Raw genomic sequence first — 19,078 nt, forward strand, 5'->3', positions numbered from 1 at the left:
TAAAATACTTTACTTGAATTTGGTATAAAGTTAATACAAATTATTAATATAAAACTTTGAGAAAGTGATTTAATTAAAATAGAGCAGTGAAAGGATTCTTCCAACTATGTTTCTTCAGCTTGTTACAGAATTGAAAACCAAGTGAACAAAGTCCAGAACTAACAAGATTTAATACAAATATGATCATGGAATATTTCATTTGGTTTTTATGACTTGCATAAAATTAAGGATAGAGAGGTACAAAACAATGAGTCTTGTAGTATATTGATTAATAATATATTTAAGTTGGTGGATATTTCACCCAAGTAGGTGGATAAATCAAATATATTTAGAACTGTAAATATATTTTTTAAAGTGTATTTTCTACAGCATTGTTGAGGAATTTGAATGTATGGAAGTAATTTTGCTTTGGGGAAATTAATTTTATGAATAGCTAAAGTGGCTGGTTGTGTTTAGGACTAAATGCCAGTTGGAGAAATAGGCTAACAAAGGGTGAAGGTGAAGATCATTAGAGCTGGCTGAGACGGGTTGCTGGGGTTGTGTAACTGTGCCTAGAGGGCGGGGTTCCTGTACATTCCTACTTCACCAGATAACCTGCCCCCAACACCACTCCAGCTTCTGCCAGACAGATGGAACTCTCCAACATGAAAATCTGCTCAGCCATTCCAACAAACGGGGTAGGTGAAACTTGAATTAAAATTCTCCTGTCTTTTTTTTTTTTTTTTTCTTCTACTTGAAGCAAGATCCTGGAGACATGGAAAGGATGGGGGTCATCTAGATTCTCCTTTCGCGCACACACGCGTCTGCATTCTAAGAACTACCTACCTGTAAGAGTTCAAAGGCGCTATCTTTCACAGTACTTTGTTCTCGATTTTCTTTTGCGTGCTCCCCGCCTCTTTTAAGGCTTTTTTTTTCTCATCCCAATCATTACCCCTTCACTACCCCCTCTCCAGAGCCTCCCCTCCCCCAACCACCAGAAGTTAATTCACCTCTTAGTTTTCGGCCCCCAAACCAACCTTTACCCCACTGTAGCAGTCGGTTCACCCGGACCTTGTCCTGAGGATGTAGGCCAAGGTGGCTCCGGGGAATATGTGGTGTGCTACATTTTGAGTCTGTTTTCTCCCTTCCGATTTCTATCTGTTTTTTTCCTCCACACAAGACTGCCTGAGGTTGTCCGAAGGATGCTGAGGAAAAAGACAAGGACTGGAAGCGCTCTTACCCCAAGATGGGTAAGTGAAAGTGATTTTCGTAGGGGAGGAGGGCTACGCCTGACTGCTTTTGATTGAGGCTTAAACCGCGACTTGGAGGTCCGGGGCTAAAGTGCTCCTTTTTTACTTTTTTTGAAAAATTTCTTTAGTGGGGCGTGCTATCAACGGAAGTAGCTGAAGGAATGCATGCTTTTTCTAGGTCGGCAGACAGTCACAGTGGATCCCTAAGTAAAGAGATGTGGACATGGCAAAGAGGGACTTGGAAAGAGTGATGAAGGGAAATGAGACGAATTTATATGGAAAAGGAACAGTGAGAGACTGAAATAGATCTCAAAGTGCAAAGTAATTTATTTCGTGGAAATATGATTTATGAGTTTAACCGTAGCTGCAAGATTATCCTAACTGGACTTTCTTAATGTTCAAACCCATAGGTATTTGCTCTCCCTATTTGAGAAAAAGCTCTTTGCTCCTGAGCCAAGGACTTGTCTCACTCTAAAGTTCTTTTTCTTTTCCTTTTTTGGGGGGTGGGGGTGGGGAGTGGAGGTTAGAACGCCCCTTCTCTCCGTTTTCACACTAATATCACCAACCTTTCCCAGAGCTGGCCCTCCGACTGCAGCTCTGTGGCCTGGGTCAGGAGAGCCCTGCCCCCTAACACCCCACTCCTCGCCGGATTTAGGGGAACTGCTTCAGGTAGAATGCAGTGTGGGACCGGGGTGGAAGGCTTCTCTTCTGCTTGTTCGAAAGACTAGGGAAATGAGCACTGTTCTGGGTTTGACTTTGTCCCTGCTGGGAATATCCCTGTTCCCGGCTTTGGGAATCTCAGGCAAATAATTGATTCTTAATGCACACTTAGGGGACAACAGTGTAAGCTCGAGAGCCTGGCTGTCCCAAGAGTGGCTGCGAGCGCACCAGACACAGGTTGGCTTGGTCCGAAGCGAATTTGGGGCCTCCGCTGTAGTTTCGTATTAGCCTTCCTGGCGCCTCAGGGACTCCTGGGTAAAGTCAGAGAGGAGTTCGAAGGCAGGACTTGATGTCGTGGAGGCAGGGACCCGGCAGCGTTGTTTTCTTGAGTTTCGGAATCATGTAGAAAAGTGACTTCGGCTGCTGAGTCTGGGCGGCGTTGGCGGCGCTGCAGCCGGGGTGGAGAGGCGCTCTCCCGACGTTGCGGCTGAGATTCGGGCGGAGGCGAAGGCCCGCGCTGCGCAGGGAGCAGCAAGGTGAGGGCGCTCTTGCCCAGGACAAGCAGAGCTTTGAGTTCAGTAGCTCACACTGGCTGATGCCACGAAAACTGACTCCAGAACCTTGGCTGGCGCGCTTCCCCACCTTTTTCTTTTCTTCTTCTTCTTCTGTATTCTCTCCCCACTTCCCTTTTCCCTAAAAGTTGTTTCTTTTGTTTACCTGGTACGATTTCAGATCTCAGCACTTATCTATTAGTTGATAAAACCATTTTCTCTGTAATAGACATCTTTTCTCCTTTACATTACACTTTCCTCTTCTATTTCGCTTTCAACCCCATTTTCCTTTTCTTCCCAAGCCTGTGGTCCAAGGTGAAGAGTTTAGAAGAGGTAGCCTTGAGGTAGGAGCTCTTTTAGCACAAAGGGTGGCTCTGCTTGGGGAGAGAGAGGCAGGGGTTTGGGTGGGCAGAGCCTCCTGTGTCTGTAGATTCTCAGGTGGTGGTCTTCAACCTTGGAAAGACAACGGGAAGGAAAGGACGATGCAGAATAGAGCTCATCCACTTCCGACGGTCCCCCTTCCCCATAAGACCCAATTCGACGCTTCAACATCATCCTCACTTGGCCCTCTATCAAAACTTGAGGTAGGCAGCAATTTTGAAATTGTCGTAATCAGAAAAGTCATTTAAACTCAAAATTATGTTTGTGGAGGTAAGAGGGAAGATAAAATGCCCCACGTTCTTTTCATGGTCTGTTACCTGACATATATGATCTTCTTGCCCTGGTCTTCGGTCTTTCTGAAGAGCTGCACGGGAGGAAAGCACATTTCACTTGCAAGATTTGGAGATTTGTGTCCGCGTCCGAATGAAAAGAGTGTTCAGTTGCCAGACATGTTGGGATATTCATTTTTGTTTTAGGCTTAATTTTCCTACCCAGGTAGCACTCCCGCATTGGGGCCGTCTTCTTCAGTTTTATTCCCGCTTTCCTTCCCCTTTTATTGTCTTATCCTTGGAATAGAATGTATTTAAGGTGCTAACATATCTTCCTCCACGTCTGTATGAGCAGGTTTTGTTGATTCCATTGAGCAGGAAGAGTAAAAACTGTAGTGGGGTTAGGGAGAGTTGTCTCAGTTCTTTCATTTCCTCATTGCTCTGAAACAGTGACCTGATCATTGTTGTTGGAAGTTAAATTATCTGTTAAATTAGCCCTAAACAATAACTGATGATATTTTCTATTTTGGTCTGGTTGCTCCTGAATTCTTTTCCCTAGATGGGAAAGAGAAGAGTCAAAGAGAATGCTTGGTCACATAAAAATGTGAAAATAATCAAAATCAATATTTATGTGCTGGTGATATGTAAGAGAAATCACTTTCAAAGAAGCTGAATTTCATAAACAAATTCTTCTAGAGGCCTGTGCTTCAGAGGACCACACTAATTCAAAGATGAATGTAAATAAGCATCTTTGTTGATTAAGAAAAAAATATGAACACCATATTTTCATTACTCTACAAAACCTAAATACTCAAACTCATCATATACCGGTGCTTGCTAATCTAAATTAATTCTGTCCTCCAGGGATAAATATTCTCAAAAAGGAAATTTAACTTTAAGCAAAATCTGAAATGTTGTTTTAGATATGAATTTCTAGAAATCCAAAGTATATTTATTTCTTTGAGTCAGACACTTGTTTGTTTTGCAATCATTATATGAAACAATTTTGGAATAGCGCAGATGCTCTCCCCGCCCCTTGTTTCAGATTGCTTGCATATGCAGTCATAGGCTTGAGAGCTTCCAGGGTATAGTAAGGAAATGACACTTTTCTCATTTGTTTTAACAAAAGGCCCAAAGAATCTTTAAACCTGAAGATATTATGGTAGTTGAAAAAAATCTTTAAAAATAATGAGCACTATTGTGTGTTTTTTCTATTAAAATGTGCTGAATGAATAATTAGAGGCTATGATGAAGGTTGAAAATTCAGATCAAGAATAAGGTAATAATTTTATTATTTAATACTTTTTATAATTTTTATAATTAGTGATGTAGCTTTAAAGTTGGCAAAGCTTTCTTAGAAAAAGTAGAGTACTCCTCCCACACCATCAAAAGTACGTTAGATAGAACGAAATAGAATCAGGTAGAACTGGCAGCAGAGCTTGTTCATTATTTATTCCGGTAGTAGTAGTATTAGTAGAGTTGAAATATATACTTTTAATTATGCATTTTGAGCTCTGATTGCAGGTTAGAAGACTAAAATCGATCATTCCTACATCGATAGTGTTGTCTATTACTGCATTGATTTGTTTATTTATGCAGAGGCTTTCGGTTATTTACTTACATATTTCAGCATCTGCCTCTTGATTATTATCACAGGTTGGCTTTAATGAAGCGCTTTTATAGGAAACACACTTGACAGATCAATTTTAAGTAAACCAGGTAGTGAATTATGGCAACCCAAAGAGTTTTCGAAATTACTTATTCGCACTTACTTTTTAGCAATTAGGAAATTGTTTCTGATTAAAACCTCATGCTACTTGAAAACTTCCATTCTTCTCTTCATATATAGTATTGATGTGTTTCAGTAAAATAGAAAAACATAATTTTATGATATCAGATATGATAGAATGAAACTGATGAATAAGCCCTTGTTCTTTTTCCATTGGCACGACTAGGTTACTCTCATAACAATAAGGTGGTCCCTGGGTTTACTAATACTGTAGATGAAAAATCAAGGAGCAGCAGGATTCAAATATAGAAATGACCTTGTTTTAAAATCTGTCAACTCTTAAGTTATGCCAGGGGTACTTATGCTGAACAGGATATTCCAGAGTTCTTCGGTACATATTAAATACATACACTCATCTAGTCTATTATTTAGTGTACGTGTACCATCATACCTTATAATGACAGGCATTTCTCTTGAACTAATAGCTCATATGTGAATGTTATGTATCAGGGCTCATTTGAATAAATATGACAACTAAAGACCACAGGGTGTGTCTTATAAGTACAAGGCAATAGCAGGAGATTGTCAAGCGTTTGAATTTGTGCTTCTCATATTGTCATTACAAAATGTTGAAAGGTGACTTGGAAATTGAAAAAATAAAATAGCTTAATTTATCAAGGGCTATTTACTCCTCATTTTGTAAGAGTTTTCTTGCAGTTTGGGCGATGAATATTTCCTTGCTAATCATTTGGAATACATCTACCAAAGACAGTTTATAGTTCTATTTACCATTTCTTGACTTCCCCACACCTTCTAGTATTTGAGAGGAATATTGGGAGGGAAATTAACCGAATTCTTTCTTGAAGACGGAAGGGTCTTGGGAGATGGAAAAGGAATTAATCTCCTCACCCTGGCGAGTTTTCCTGAAACTACTTAACCTCAGCATCTGCGCTGTGAGAGGTGGAGCCTCGCAGTCCCGTGGCTGCTGACAGAAGGTGCGCAAGCCGGGGAACCTCAAGCTTTGCAGAGGGTTGAAAGGATGAACGGAGGGAGGAGAGCTTTGAGTTTATTTTGTGTCCTATGCCAAGCCCTTGAAGTTAGCACAGGACCATGGCCTTTTAGGGCCAAGCACTTGGCATTCTTTTGGGATTGAGATTCCAGAGCATCGGACGAACAGGATTTATAGCTAGGGCGTGCTTCTTCCACCCCTCCCTCCGTCTTTTTATGCACGTACCAGCTCGTCCTCACGTGCATCAGGGTAGTGGACAGTGTTGACTTGAATTGCTCTTGCTTGCACCAAGCCTTTCCTGTGAATGAACCCGAAAACACTCGACAGGTCGTGAATAATCGTTTTAATGAGTGTGCAAAGCGTGCGACGGGGTGCACCGAGCTGTCGGGTTAAACAAACAACTTGTACTCTGACCAAATCCGATTGTTAAAGTGCAAAGTGATGTCAGTACCATTTCCATTGCCCCTCGGAAAACCACGGATCTGACACGCGGGAGTCCAATTTTCCCCATTAAAGAAAAATAACAATATTTTCTAACCATATATGTGATCTTCTTTAACATTAATCTGAGCCAAACAGAACCTCATTTGAGAACCAGAGAAGTAGTCGTGTCATTGCCTCAAAAACAAATGGAAGGAAAAGGAAAATAGGGAAGAAATCAGAACAAATATAAAAAGTCTGAGAATTTTTTTTTGATAGCTCACACAACGCTGCTTATCGATATTGTAAAAATCTTACCTATATATATATTTTATAGCTCAATAGAGGCAAATGTCAAGTTAACTGCATTTAATCAACTAGGATTGGTAATTTGGTCCTGTACTAAAACAATCTCTGAATTTAACTAAAATATTTGCTGTTTATGTTAGCCTCTGAGGGAATGAATGGATAAGTAGTTTCCACATTTATGCTTTCAAGGAAAACAGTTTGGAGGAAAGTAATGGGAAAGGAACCCTGATGGGCCGCCATCTAAAACAATAACAGAAAGTACAAGTGAGTTCTTCACAAGTCATAGTCTCCTACTCCCCCCCCCCCCCTGCTATTTTTGCACAACCACACTGGGGAAATATTTCTGCTTCTTTCCCATCCAGTTAAAAGATCTACTTAAAATCAGCAACATGTGCTCTTTCCTTGCTCATTTTTAATCTTGTTTTATAATTCCAAACATCAAAAACCACACGAAGAGTAAAAAAATAAAACCTCGACAGATTTTTTTAAAAACTCCCTTTTACATGTCTCCTCTAAAAAATTTGTGGAGAGATATGTAAAATGTTTCCTCTGCTAGCACCTTATATACATTCACAAATCAAACAAAATGGCCAAGATGCTTCAAAATCAGCGTGTTGGTTCCAAATAACTGGCTTCTTTAAAAAAACAATATAGGAAGATTAAGGTTTATATTTTGATTGGATTAAGTATTATATGTTATCATTTTCTTTATTAAAGACTAAAAACATATCAAGTCCTACAGTCTGAAAGGTTATTTGTCCTCTGATAATTGTAATCAGCTTGTAGAAATATTAGGGGTAGGGTACACTTGAATATGGAAACTCAGCAGCATTTGATCACTCAGTTCCTACTGGCCATATTGTCATCTACGTATCTGTCAGTCTTTTTGACCATCTATTTTACATAAGAATGTCAATATACAACCGATTGCAATTAAATGAATTAATCCATCTAAAACATATAACTGAGGTATTTGATGGAGTGAGCAATTTCTAATGGAAGTCATAGTTTTGTTATTAAGGTTGCTGGTTTTTAGACATTTGTGTCAGTTTAGCCCCAACTGACTTTTAAAATGGAAAGTATTGAAATTCAGTATCCATCATCAACACTTGGAAAAGACAACCAGTAGTTTAGGACAGTGATTTTGTTGATTTTAACTGCTTTCTAGTGAATGTCTGTGTCAGAATATCAATTCAGAATAGCCTTTATTTTCTAGGAAATTTGACAAAAAATGACTATCAAAAAGCAGGGGCTTGCATTTTTTATTGTTTTAAATATTTCTGGGCATACAACAGACTGTGTAGTTATTCCCTAAACAGATTTCTTCTCTGTGGGCTAAGTTGAGGAATTTTAGGAGTCAGTGAAATAACCACATCCATTTGTTTTAGATGCATAAACAGCAAAGCTAGAGGGTGCGTCTGTTTTTGTGTATATATATGTAGTTAAAGAACTACACTATCAAAACATTAATTATATTTGAAAGAGAGCAGAGAGCTTGTTGTGGAGAGAATTGCATTATTGAATTTATATTCTATGGAACTTGTCTGTGGAAAGGGCTGAAATTGTATACCTGTCTTATGTGATGCACCCTCTTTAGTGAGGTGTGCTTAAAAAGAGCAAAGAGATGAAGGAGGCAAACTTGGAGGGGAATGATCTTAGACATTTGGACGATCCAAAGCAGAGGGAATCCACGTGCAAATGCAAATCACATGAAAAACAAGCATGGGGTCTTTGTTCTCTGTCAACAAAAACAAATTTAATTTTTTTCCTCTATCAAGAAAATCACAGAATGATCTTAGCTAAATATGGAGGAGAGGGAGAGATTGAGTGACTAAGAATACTTCAAATATCATATTTCTGATCCCCAAGTCCTGTTTATTTCACGGCTGCCAAATTTTATACCCAAAATTTAGATTCTCTTCCTCCCGAATCCTACATACATATGAATCATCCCTGATCATTTTTAGTTTTTGGCTTAATTACTAGTTTTCAGCTTTAAATTACTGATAAACTAATTAATCTGACTAATGTTCCTAAACTTCTGTTGAATAGTATAATAGATGCAACAACAACACAAATAAAATAAAATCTGCAGCAATAATAACAAGAATAAAACGTTAATGGTAATAATGCAAACAATAATAGCAGAAACAATTTTAAAATAATTTCTTTGGCTTCAGAATGATGAAATTTGTGTTTCATGGCTACAATTAGGCATTCCTCGGATTTCTTGTTTCGCTGGTTAGGTGGGTGATCTTTCTGGCGCCAACTCTGGTGTTCTAATAAGACGCCCTTGGTTTAATATGGTAGGTCTTTTTAATAGTACGTTTTAATGAATACTTTTGTACCCACTCCTCTTCACTGCAATGGGCATGTTCCCCTTGAGCACCATTCAGGAGTAAATCAACCTGGGAAGGAGACTGAGAGCAGAGACAAAAATGGAAGGGGATTCTTGAGTGGAAGGACCATATTTGGGAATCATGTTTGGGAATCATGTTCTTGGAGCTGAGGAGTTTGAGATGAGGAAAGTACCTCAGTTATGAGGTTCCTGTAAGTCCAAAGAGAACAGTGGCCTTGAGAAACTCAGCCCATAGTGCAAGACACAAAAATTAGGAATTAGGTCCCCTAGAATGAATTCTTTTAATTTCTTTGGAGAAAGGGGACAATAAAGTGAAGGGAGTAGAAGTGGAGGGAGGAGACCAGGTTGAAGATGTAACTGGTGGTGATCTAGATAGTAAAGCTAAGTTCAATACCTTAGGAAGAGGGAGAGGTGCTTCTGTCAATTGTAAACATTCCAAGATTATCATTTTAGGTGTGAGAATAGCCACCAGTTCCCGAGGCTAGAGCTGGAAAGAATCTGCCAGTGAGTCGGTATCTGTAGGAATCTAACTCTTCTCTCAGCCCAATCCATGTTCTCCCCATCTCCTGAGCCCCCAGTGGCCCCACAAAGAAAAAAGAAATGAAAAAAATAAAAATCAGGTGGAGAAGGAACTAGACTCAATGTTTTGTCAGGCAGATGTTGGAGTTAAAGCAGGTTGTTTGATAACTGCCTTCAACTGTGGAGAGGAAAGAAAGCTGATTAGGAGAGGAAGGTCGGTTTTAAGAGGGAAATAGAGGCTGAAATAAAAATTCCTTGGCAGCCCAACGGCTAGGGCCAAATGGAGAAGGACCTTAGCTATAGCAGGAAAGTTTGGGAGCAAGGAAGGATAACTATTAAATATTTTTGCTTTGTTCTGTTTTCCCGTAAATTAATGGAGCCCTGAAAATTTATGAGAAAATAAGGTCTGTATGCTGTTAAAAAACAAATTACAGAAAAGCATAACTGTCAATACTCAGCTTTGTCCTCTAGAAAACTTTTTCCTTTAGATATTATCTTTAAACTCACATACACACATAGTCCATAATAAACCAAACAGAAGTTGAAGAAAGAAAGGGAGGGAATGAAAGAAGGACGCAACTTCCCTGCTGGTTGTACGTGCATCTACCTCTTCACCTTTCACTGATTTAGTCTTTTTACTTTAAAAAGTATGGAAATATTCCAGTTCATGAGAATGTTATTTCACTACAGATTAGCAAAGAACGAGGAACTTTCATTTCTAGGGATAAATTCACTGAGATGATGCTTAATCTGCAACAGAAGAAAGGTGACTTCATATATTGCCCCGTTCTTCAGGCTTTCTCCTTGCACTAATAGTAATTAATAACTATGAAGTTCAACTCTTCTGGAAGTACAGTTCTGCAACCTGAACTCAAAGTGGAGCTTTCCATATAAAATCCATTTCTAATTAAAATAATTCTTAAAGGACACTAATCTCAGTTATTGTTATTCTTTATGTGTTTGAATTGTTCCTCTGATTAAAAAAAAACTATCGTTTGTTTCAATAATTAAAAGCCTCCCTCAAATACCTTTTAAGAATTTATTTTCAAACACTTTGGCTTTAATTGTACATAACTGAGAACCTCTGAGTCATTTGAGACATGCTTAACCAAAAGAAAGTTAATACGTTTGTATTGGAAATATTTGACAGAAAGTAAAATAACAGAAGCAGTTATTTCATAAAGTAGGAAAAGTCATGCAGACATTCATGTGCACTCAGTTTATGCACCCATTTAACAAAATAGGCTTTTCTATTCAAATATCTTGTCTTTAAACAACATAAACTAGATATTTAAATGCTTATGCATATCTGAAGTATCATATATATAATACTGCATATAGTTCAAATATGTATGTTTATTTTGTAGAAACTAAGAACTAAATATATTAAGCAAATATTAAGATTTCTAACTTTTTGACCACCAATAATTGGGGTTTATTTGGGATCTGTAAACACTGAAGGAAAGCCAGAACCACTACATTTTGTTTAGATTTTATTATGAAGTAAATCTAGGTTTCTTTCTCTTGGGATATACAAGAAGAGTAAGGAATTTAGGGGTGAGTGGAATTAAGATCTATATACATTTTCAGTAAACCATGATATAGTAATTTTATTTTTAAAATACTAACATCCTACTATTAGATAAAAGAAATATATGCAATTTCAAGACAGAAGAAGTAAGCCCAAGTCAAGCAATGATATTTCAGAAAAAGAATGGCTTCAAAAGATGCTAACATTTCTTTTCCAACAAAGAATTTTCAAGGCAGATACAGCCAGATCTGTTGCACAAGTGGCAAAGCAAACATTTTAGTAATGGGCTGTGCAAAGATTTAATGGACTGACACTCTGAATATTTATGAAGAGTAATACTCTTTTGAATAGGGTTGTGTGATTGTCTATCATGCTCCTTAAACATGTGGAGGAGGAAGGTTTGGAGGGTAGACATTTCCAAGCATCCTACCTATCGCTAGTGGTGAAAGGATATGGCTTGTGTAGAATACGAAAGAATTCCATGCCATGAGAGGAACTGCAAAAGTCTATTGGTCCCATCATGTTTATTTACCCTCTTTTAAGTACACATTTCAAAAACGTGTCCTTTCCACTAGGCTCTCATTTGCAGCCATGGCTTCACAGCTAGCAGCCAGCCTGTATTTATAGTCCAATGCCTCAGTCTAGTTTTGAAAAGAAAATAATGGACAGGTAAAGTAAAGTTACAGTCTTATCAAAGAAATTCTCATGGGCGGTTGGAGAATAGGGAAGAGGGAAGCTTCAAAACAGAATAGTGAGAGGAGAGCAATATTCCTTAGGTGAGTTTTAGGAAGATGCTAAGTAAAACGCTTTTTCAGAAATTGGGATTAATCGAGCAGTTTAAACACAAATCTGCCGGAAATCATGCTCCGTGCGAATGAAAATGAAGGAATTTATGCATATTCTAATTTTCCCTCTTTGGCTGCTATTTTGGAGGAAGAGACTTCTTTTGCTGATCGTGGGACTTTTTTGTTCTGCACAGGAAATGTGTAAATGAACACAAATGTTTTTTTTTTTTCCCTTTCCATTTCTCTCCTCCATCTCTCCACCCCCCTTCTCTGTAATCAGAAGTTGTTAGGGTGCTCAGTTCTGCCGCCACTGATTCCAGGGTTTTTCCCCCATTCCCAGGATGGTAAGGAGCAAGCAGTGCAGGGAAGGGGAGTTAGGGCTCCTCTGGGTCACTAGACTTTTGGAAATTAACGTAGGCGTTTCCATTCAAAGAGAGTAGAGAGTGAGGAGTCTTATGTTTAATGTTATGAAAATTAATCTCGAAAGCTATTTCCTCTCACCCGAATTCCCAGTAACGACTAGGATGAGGAGAGCTTAAAGTGATCTCATAAACACGTTGACCTATTGACCTTCAGCGCCAGGTCCAAACGCTTTCCCTCTCACATCCTTGGGAAAGAACAGGACTGGTGCATTTTAATTATATTAAGACTAGCAAGACACTCTCTAGCTCTCCTATTCTTGATGTAAGTTAGTCGCGTAATGCTGTGAACGAGTGAAGTGGAGCGCTATGGTCGTTTAGTGTTTTGTTGAATATGTACTGGATTCCTGAGATAGTCCAATGAAGTGAGTGGGATGAAGGTGCGGGCGGGGGTGACTCTGTCCACGGGGAGAGGGAGGGAGGAGAGAGAGAGATTAAGAGAGAGGAAAAGAGAGGCGCTCCCTCTCCTCAGGCTCCTGCATTTGCAGGCAAGGCTGAGAGCTTCAGAATTCGGGAGCAGGAGGAAGACAAACTGGAACAAACTTCGAGTTTCTATCTTCTTTTCTATACTCCAGATAAAAATCCTGGAGACAACCTGATTCTTAGCAATTTAATTTCAAAAGAGCCCAGCGATGCTCCACCCCTCCCCTTCGCCCCTTCCGTCGCTCACAAAGCGCCGCCCGAGCCCCCGGCGTCCGCAGAGGCCAGAGCCTGTCCTCTGCCAGATTCACCCGCCGCCCGGGCGAACCCGCCGGGTCTCGGAGAAGAGCGGCGAGAACAAAGCCCCCGCCCCACTGCGACCCCTTTCCGTAGATACATCAATGCCCCCATCGGAGCACCCAGAGTGCCCGCTTTCTAACATCCTATCCGCCTTGGATACCGTCCCACTTCCCACTTCAGTCTTCCCCCCTCAGGAAGCGGGCACCGCTCGGCAAACGCTGGGCAGGTCAACACCCCTCGACTTTAAAGTGTCCGTTTCCCTCTGCGTGTGGGTTTAGGGGGCCTCGGAAAACGCTGGGAGAGGAGCACAGACCCTTCCCTGAAAAACTCACGTCAAGCTTACCCGCCACATTTAGGAATCTGGAAAAGCTCAAAAATCCCTATTTTGAAGAAAACCTGCTGTGATTATGATAGGCCTTTGCGATCAGAGAAAACCCTGAGATGCCTCATGCGGCCTCTGTTCTGGAGTCAAAACCTGCCCAGGGCCAAGTTCTCCCGCGTGCTCCAGGTCCTGCACTTCCGGTCCTCTGTGGGGCCTGCACCTTCCCTACCGTTAGCACTTCCGGCTGCTGTGGGCTCCTACGCTTCCGCCCGGTCACGTGGCCAAGGGATATCGATGAGTGCTGTTTTCTATATCTTTCTGGTGACTGATGAGACCTTTACCCGTTCCTTTCATTTCTCTTTATTTTAAATTTTCTTTGATTTCCTTACTTTTTCAAACTTGAGATGGGGGTGGGGTGGAATAGGAGGGTCAGAGGTTGAGAGTTAAGGAACATTGAAGATAAATATGTATCTTTTTATATATATATATATAAATTTGTCTTTTTGGATCACCTGCCCTTTTCTGAATTCCCTGCACACATTTACATTAACAACTGAGAGGTAGCCCTTTTTTTTAACTCCAGGGATAGGCCAGTGTCTGCATTTAGTAGGTGTGCAATAAATATTGAAATAATTACTGAATAAACGATGTTGCTTCTTTGGGCTCATGGTGCTTAGGGTTAGTGGGTATCCTTAGAAATCAGCTGACTTCCGACTTCTGGTGTTTTGTTGAAGTCAATTGCGAGGTTACAAAATAAGTGGTTTTTACAGGCATTCTGATGGTGTTTAGGGACACCAAAAATCTAGGAGGAAATCTCTTAAGAGTTGTTGAAAATGTTTTCTTGAACTTTCTATGTATGAAGCAAAATGCTGTGCTTTTTAGAATTTGGGGCTTTATTAGCTCTTCTGTGGTTTTTCCTTTCCATTTTGCTTTCTTTTCCAAGTTTTACTTTCTGTGATAAGAGGCCAAGGCCTTATAATCTCTTGTAGCCAATTGAGGGAGAAACTAATATTTCTCTTTTGCTTTCAAGCTATGTTATAGTTTAACCCTTGCCAATCCTAATTCACTTCTGTGTTGTGTCTTCTACATCACTGAGCTGTTTTTGTTCTTTACAGTAACATTTGTTTTTAAATGCTATAAGAACTTTCCAGGAGAGAAATTTTATAGTGCTGAAGTTGTGAGACTGGATTCAGTCAGTTGACATATATTAAATGCATATTCTACTGAGCACAAGTTGTGTAACCTGTAGACTAGTCCCTAGAGTATTTACTATACCACTTTCATTGACTACAAAACAGTGAAAAATGTAACCAATAAGGTAATAACCATGAAAGTAATTTGAAAGGTTATAATTGCTAATCAAATTTAAAGTATATTTATTAGCATCATTATTAAGAGGCAGCAGATTCATTCTTATCCTCTGGGAACTTACAATCTAGTTGGGCATAAATAATGTAAATGTAAATTGATAGAAACAGCTACTAAGGAATATTTAGTGTCTGGCATATTGAAAACATTCAGTAAATAATTGCCTCACATTAATTGGCAGTCATGTCATTTTTTTAACAGAAATATGATGCTGATAAGAAATAAAGGAAGGATTAATTAGGAAATCTTTCATGAAGGAAAGGAATTTGTCCTTTATGTGTCACATAAGATTGGAATATGCAAGCTGTTTGTGTTTGGGGGCGGGTAAAGGTGGCATTCATGGAGAATGAGAAAGATGTTTGATGAGATGGAGTTTGGTAATTTGTAGGAAACCTTAAAGACCAGAGACCAGATCAGGATATTACTAGAGAGTGTCTATAGACAGAGTAATCATTAGGACCTTTCTCCCCAGTTTTTATATAATGGAAATTACACTGAAATGGTATAATAATGAGCCTTGAATAGAACAAGAGCCACAGTATCACTGGAATCAGTACTACCCCTTTATTCTTCATTGCTGGTGGTCCTAGGGAATATTAGGTGTTGACTGATGGTGACTCGAAGTTAGTTATTTACTCATTATTCATACTTACCCATTATTTAGTTGCAGCAGTTCTAAATTGGGTGAGATTTTGAACACTGCTCGCCTACGAGGGCACATTTGGCAATGTCTAGAGACATTTTTAGTTATAACTATGGGGCCACTACTGACATCTAGTAAGTAGAGGCCAAGGATAGAAATTGCTTAATATCTTACAAGGCACAGGAGAGTCCCCCGTCCAATGAATTTTCCAGTCCAAAATGTCAATAGTGTCCAGGATGAGAACCTTCAATTGTGGGAATGAAGCACGAGCTCTAACTCTGGAGAGCTATACAGTGAGTCCTCGAACCTAACTTCTATTACGGTAACAATTTGAATTGAAGAAATGCTTTATTTGTTTACTAAGTCAAATGGAGCTCAAAATGGCAGTGTCTCTTCTTAGCCTTGAGGCCTTAGAAACAAGAAAATCAGAAGTATACCTGCTTAGATATTCTACTTTTTATAAAATGGAGTTAGAAATCTTCTTTAAGGATTTTTCATCTAAATGTTATTTATTAAATTAATAAAATGTGTCTGGAGTTGCTTAGCAACTCATGGGAAGCTTGCTTTTTAGAAGTTCATTTGTTTGTTTAAAACTAGGGTACGTTGCATATTATTAGCTACATTACATAAATCAACAAAGAAGTATACACTGAAAATGAAATAAGATGTTTCAACACATTTTCTGCTCTCTGTGTCTGGCAATTAAAACACTCTAATTGTCTGGAAGAAATGCATCAAGTATTCGACAAACATTACTTATCTATAAAACTTCAACATAATATTGAGTATGTAAGAGAACCAAAGGGGAAAAATTAAGCAGGTTTGTCATAAAGTATGTGTTTATCTTAACCTTTCTTCTTCAAAAATCTTATCTACTAAGTACTTTTATCAGACACTAATTATACTCTTTCTGAAAAGAATTTCTCCAACACCCTTCAGTGCTTACACCCTTTAATCATATCTTATTACATCTACCTAATCCATATCTTTTTCACATTGCCAGGGCTCATTAACAGGTTTAAAAGCCAATCTTGGACATTATTATTCTTTGTAATTGAGATAAAAATAATGCCAATAATATTTTATTTCTAAAATGTAATGGATCATTTAAAATTTGTTCTGAAGCCATTTGTTCTTTAAATATTAATGAGAAATTAACTTTCAAACATGCATTAAGCTAGCAGGAATGGTGAGATGTGTCTGAAAACCCTCAAGCACCTTTTCGAAGGAGAAGTTATTTTTATAAGCTGTTTTAACAGTGGATCATCAGTCACTTTGAAGGGAAGTGATCCTTGATTAACAGTTGGCTGATGTTGTGCTTCTACAGATGTGTGGCCGCAATACAGGTGAAACAGGACAGGTAATTCACAGGATCTGAGCATTTTCTTTTTCTGATTGAAAAATATAAGAGCTTGAATGAGGCTTCATCTTGTGTATTGCCCTATTTAATTGTTGTAGAACAAACCAAATGCCCCACTCAAATAATGAATTTAGGCACCATGTCTCCCATCAATTTAAAGAAAAGATTATAAATATGGTTAGTAGTTTATCCCTTTTGATTTCTTATTTTTAGTAAAGGATACCCAGATACAATCTGCAGTTACAAGATTAAAGTAGAGCCTCATGATAATGACTTTTTAGGACTTGAAAGTCAAATCCACAACATTCTCAAAAAATGGAAGTTTCTTCCAACATTATAATTCGGTCTGAGATCCTTTTTTAAAAGTAATCTTTCAGAGTCGTAGGTAAAGCTTAGCAGCTCATTATTTATTTATTGTGTACATACTATCAAGCTGTAATGTTTAAAAAAAACCCCCACAAACCAAAAGTAATTGTCCCAAAAAACTTTTAGACAAATACTTCAAACTCTTATTCAGTAGTAGTGGAAATGTAACGAAGCTTTCATTTAGCTTTTTTTCCTCCCATTCATTAATTCTGCCAGAAAGTAATTATCTCTTATTTTGTTTAATTAGATATTTCTTTAGTTTGTTTCCCCTCCTTTGGAATATTTTCTTTTAGAATTTTATGGTTATTTTTTTTTTCTGATTTCTCTTCATTAATATAGTTCAGCTTGTTATTAACTATAGGAAACTGTTGTTAAGTAGAATCGAGTGAAACCATGTGATAGTTGGTGAGTTTGGTGTGCTATGTCTTGTCTTTTACTGTTGGTAAGTATTGAATAGAGTTAAGTTAATTAGATTTTTAGGATCTGTTACAATTATTTTTTCAAAAATCACTCTCACCATTTTTCCTTTTAAATTCTTTTAATTTCTTTACTCATTTTGGGGAGGGTAACTTTGCATATACTCAATTATACACAATTGGTTTTCATCTGTGTTCTTTTTTGCTTGAGTATTCAGATCTTACCAAATTTCTACAACACCATAGACAATGCTTACTTTAATAAAATTTACCTCATTTTATTAATTTAGTTCTAATAAAAATAAAATTTGGTAAACTTAAAAACATAGTATAACACCACAACAATTAAAAAATTGCAAAGACGGTATTAATATAGTTTAAAACTTTTTATAACTTAATTTTTATATTTGTTTCTCTCTTATTAAGATGTTTTGCTTTTTCTGTACTGATCACCTATTTTCTTATCCTTTCCACGTTATTTTCAGAGATTTCTCATTGGTCAGTACAATGAAGGTTGATGGCATGATCGTCCACCTCGCATCAAAATATAACTATTCATCGGTGTGCTGTTATCAATCAGAGGTTTCCAAATATGAGTTCTCCAACTCAATGAAAAGTAGCTGGTTCCAGGCAGACAAGCATCTGGGAACTCCCTAAGTGTGCATGATATGTCTCCAGAGAAAGTTGCTTCAGCATTTTTTTTGGAATACTTCTCCCTACAGTATTCTCCAGACTCTAAACTACTAGATAGGTTCCTAAGTTCATTCAGATCTTTCTCATGTCTGAATTCTTGGTCCTTTTCCCACCCTCTGGCTCCACAAATAAAGAAGACATAATAATAAAGGAATAAAAATCTCTTGTTTCTGTCTGACTGAATCATTCCAGTCTTGAAGCACCCTGATGGGTTAATTAGCCTTATTATTGCATTTACTATCTCCCACACACTTGTTTGTGGGAAAATGCTCCTCTTGGCATTTGCCTAGTTGGAAAAAGAAACACTGAGACTGTGGCATTCGACTTTGCTCTTGAAGTGCATGGCACTATGGCAGCATAAATCTTGAACGAGCTTGTTTTTTCATTGATGGAATATAACTGGCATAGCACCATCTTTTCCTGACATTGTATGCCAGCTTTGATTTATTCTGGGCCACACCTCCTTCCAGAGCAACAGTTCTAGCTTAGCATGGGGTTTGGTACCATTATAAAGAGAAACATGGTGCCTCTTGTAGGAGGAGTTTGGAGAGCTTTATCCTAGCAATCAAGATGTGTGTTAAGATGATTAACTGAATCCTGTGGATATACTACTTCTACCCTAAATGAAAGAGAAAGAGGACACCTGCTATTATTTATCCTCACTCATTTCTCATAAATAGCCAGGATTTTCAGTAAGCATTATCTTATCCTGGAATTAATTCTTTTGATTCTTGTCATTGTTCTTATAATGAGAGAGGTGTTGGCAAGAAATTAAAAATAAAAGATATAAGATAAGTTTAGCTTTTGATTGATAAACTTCAAGATTGACACAAAATAGATCAGCACAAATACATGCAAAGTTATCTTAAAAGAACAGATAAATTCCTGTGCAGAAGGGTTGAAGGTATTGATATATCCACAAAAACAATTTTAGCCACGAAAGTATATAAAAATCAAACGGAATGTAGGGAAAGCCTATCCAAATATGGTTTAGAGGGGAGGAAGTGGATTGAATTCCAC

General features: G+C 38.2%; 1 protein-coding gene across 4 annotated transcripts; it reads left to right on the forward strand.

Annotated features, from left to right (window-relative positions):
* The first annotated feature begins 522 nt into the window (after nt 1-522).
* On the forward strand, nt 523-18,222 carry LOC120608554 (uncharacterized protein encoded by LINC01551-like). Of its 4 annotated transcripts, none has more exons than XR_005654424.1 (4): nt 523-677; nt 1,160-1,229; nt 16,551-16,583; nt 17,851-18,222. XR_005654424.1 is itself a non-coding variant. In XM_039870447.1 (4 exons), exons 2-4 carry the CDS (start codon nt 1,226-1,228, stop codon nt 18,020-18,022), a joined length of 330 nt encoding a protein of 109 aa, XP_039726381.1. In that variant the 5' UTR covers nt 535-677; nt 1,160-1,225; the 3' UTR covers nt 18,023-18,222. The 4 variants fall into 4 exon arrangements, 1 of the variants encoding a protein (XP_039726381.1); XM_039870447.1 differs by lacking the exon at nt 16,551-16,583 and adding an exon at nt 2,871-3,024 and having other exon boundaries at nt 535-677; XR_005654425.1 differs by lacking the exons at nt 16,551-16,583; nt 17,851-18,222 and adding an exon at nt 16,401-16,544 and having other exon boundaries at nt 526-677.
* The last annotated feature ends 856 nt before the right edge of the window (nt 18,223-19,078 follow it).

The sequence above is a fragment of the Pteropus medius genome, unplaced genomic scaffold, assembly GCF_902729225.1.
Source record: "Pteropus medius unplaced genomic scaffold, Ma_sr-lr_union100, whole genome shotgun sequence".
Taxonomy (NCBI): Eukaryota; Metazoa; Chordata; class Mammalia; order Chiroptera; family Pteropodidae; genus Pteropus; species Pteropus medius.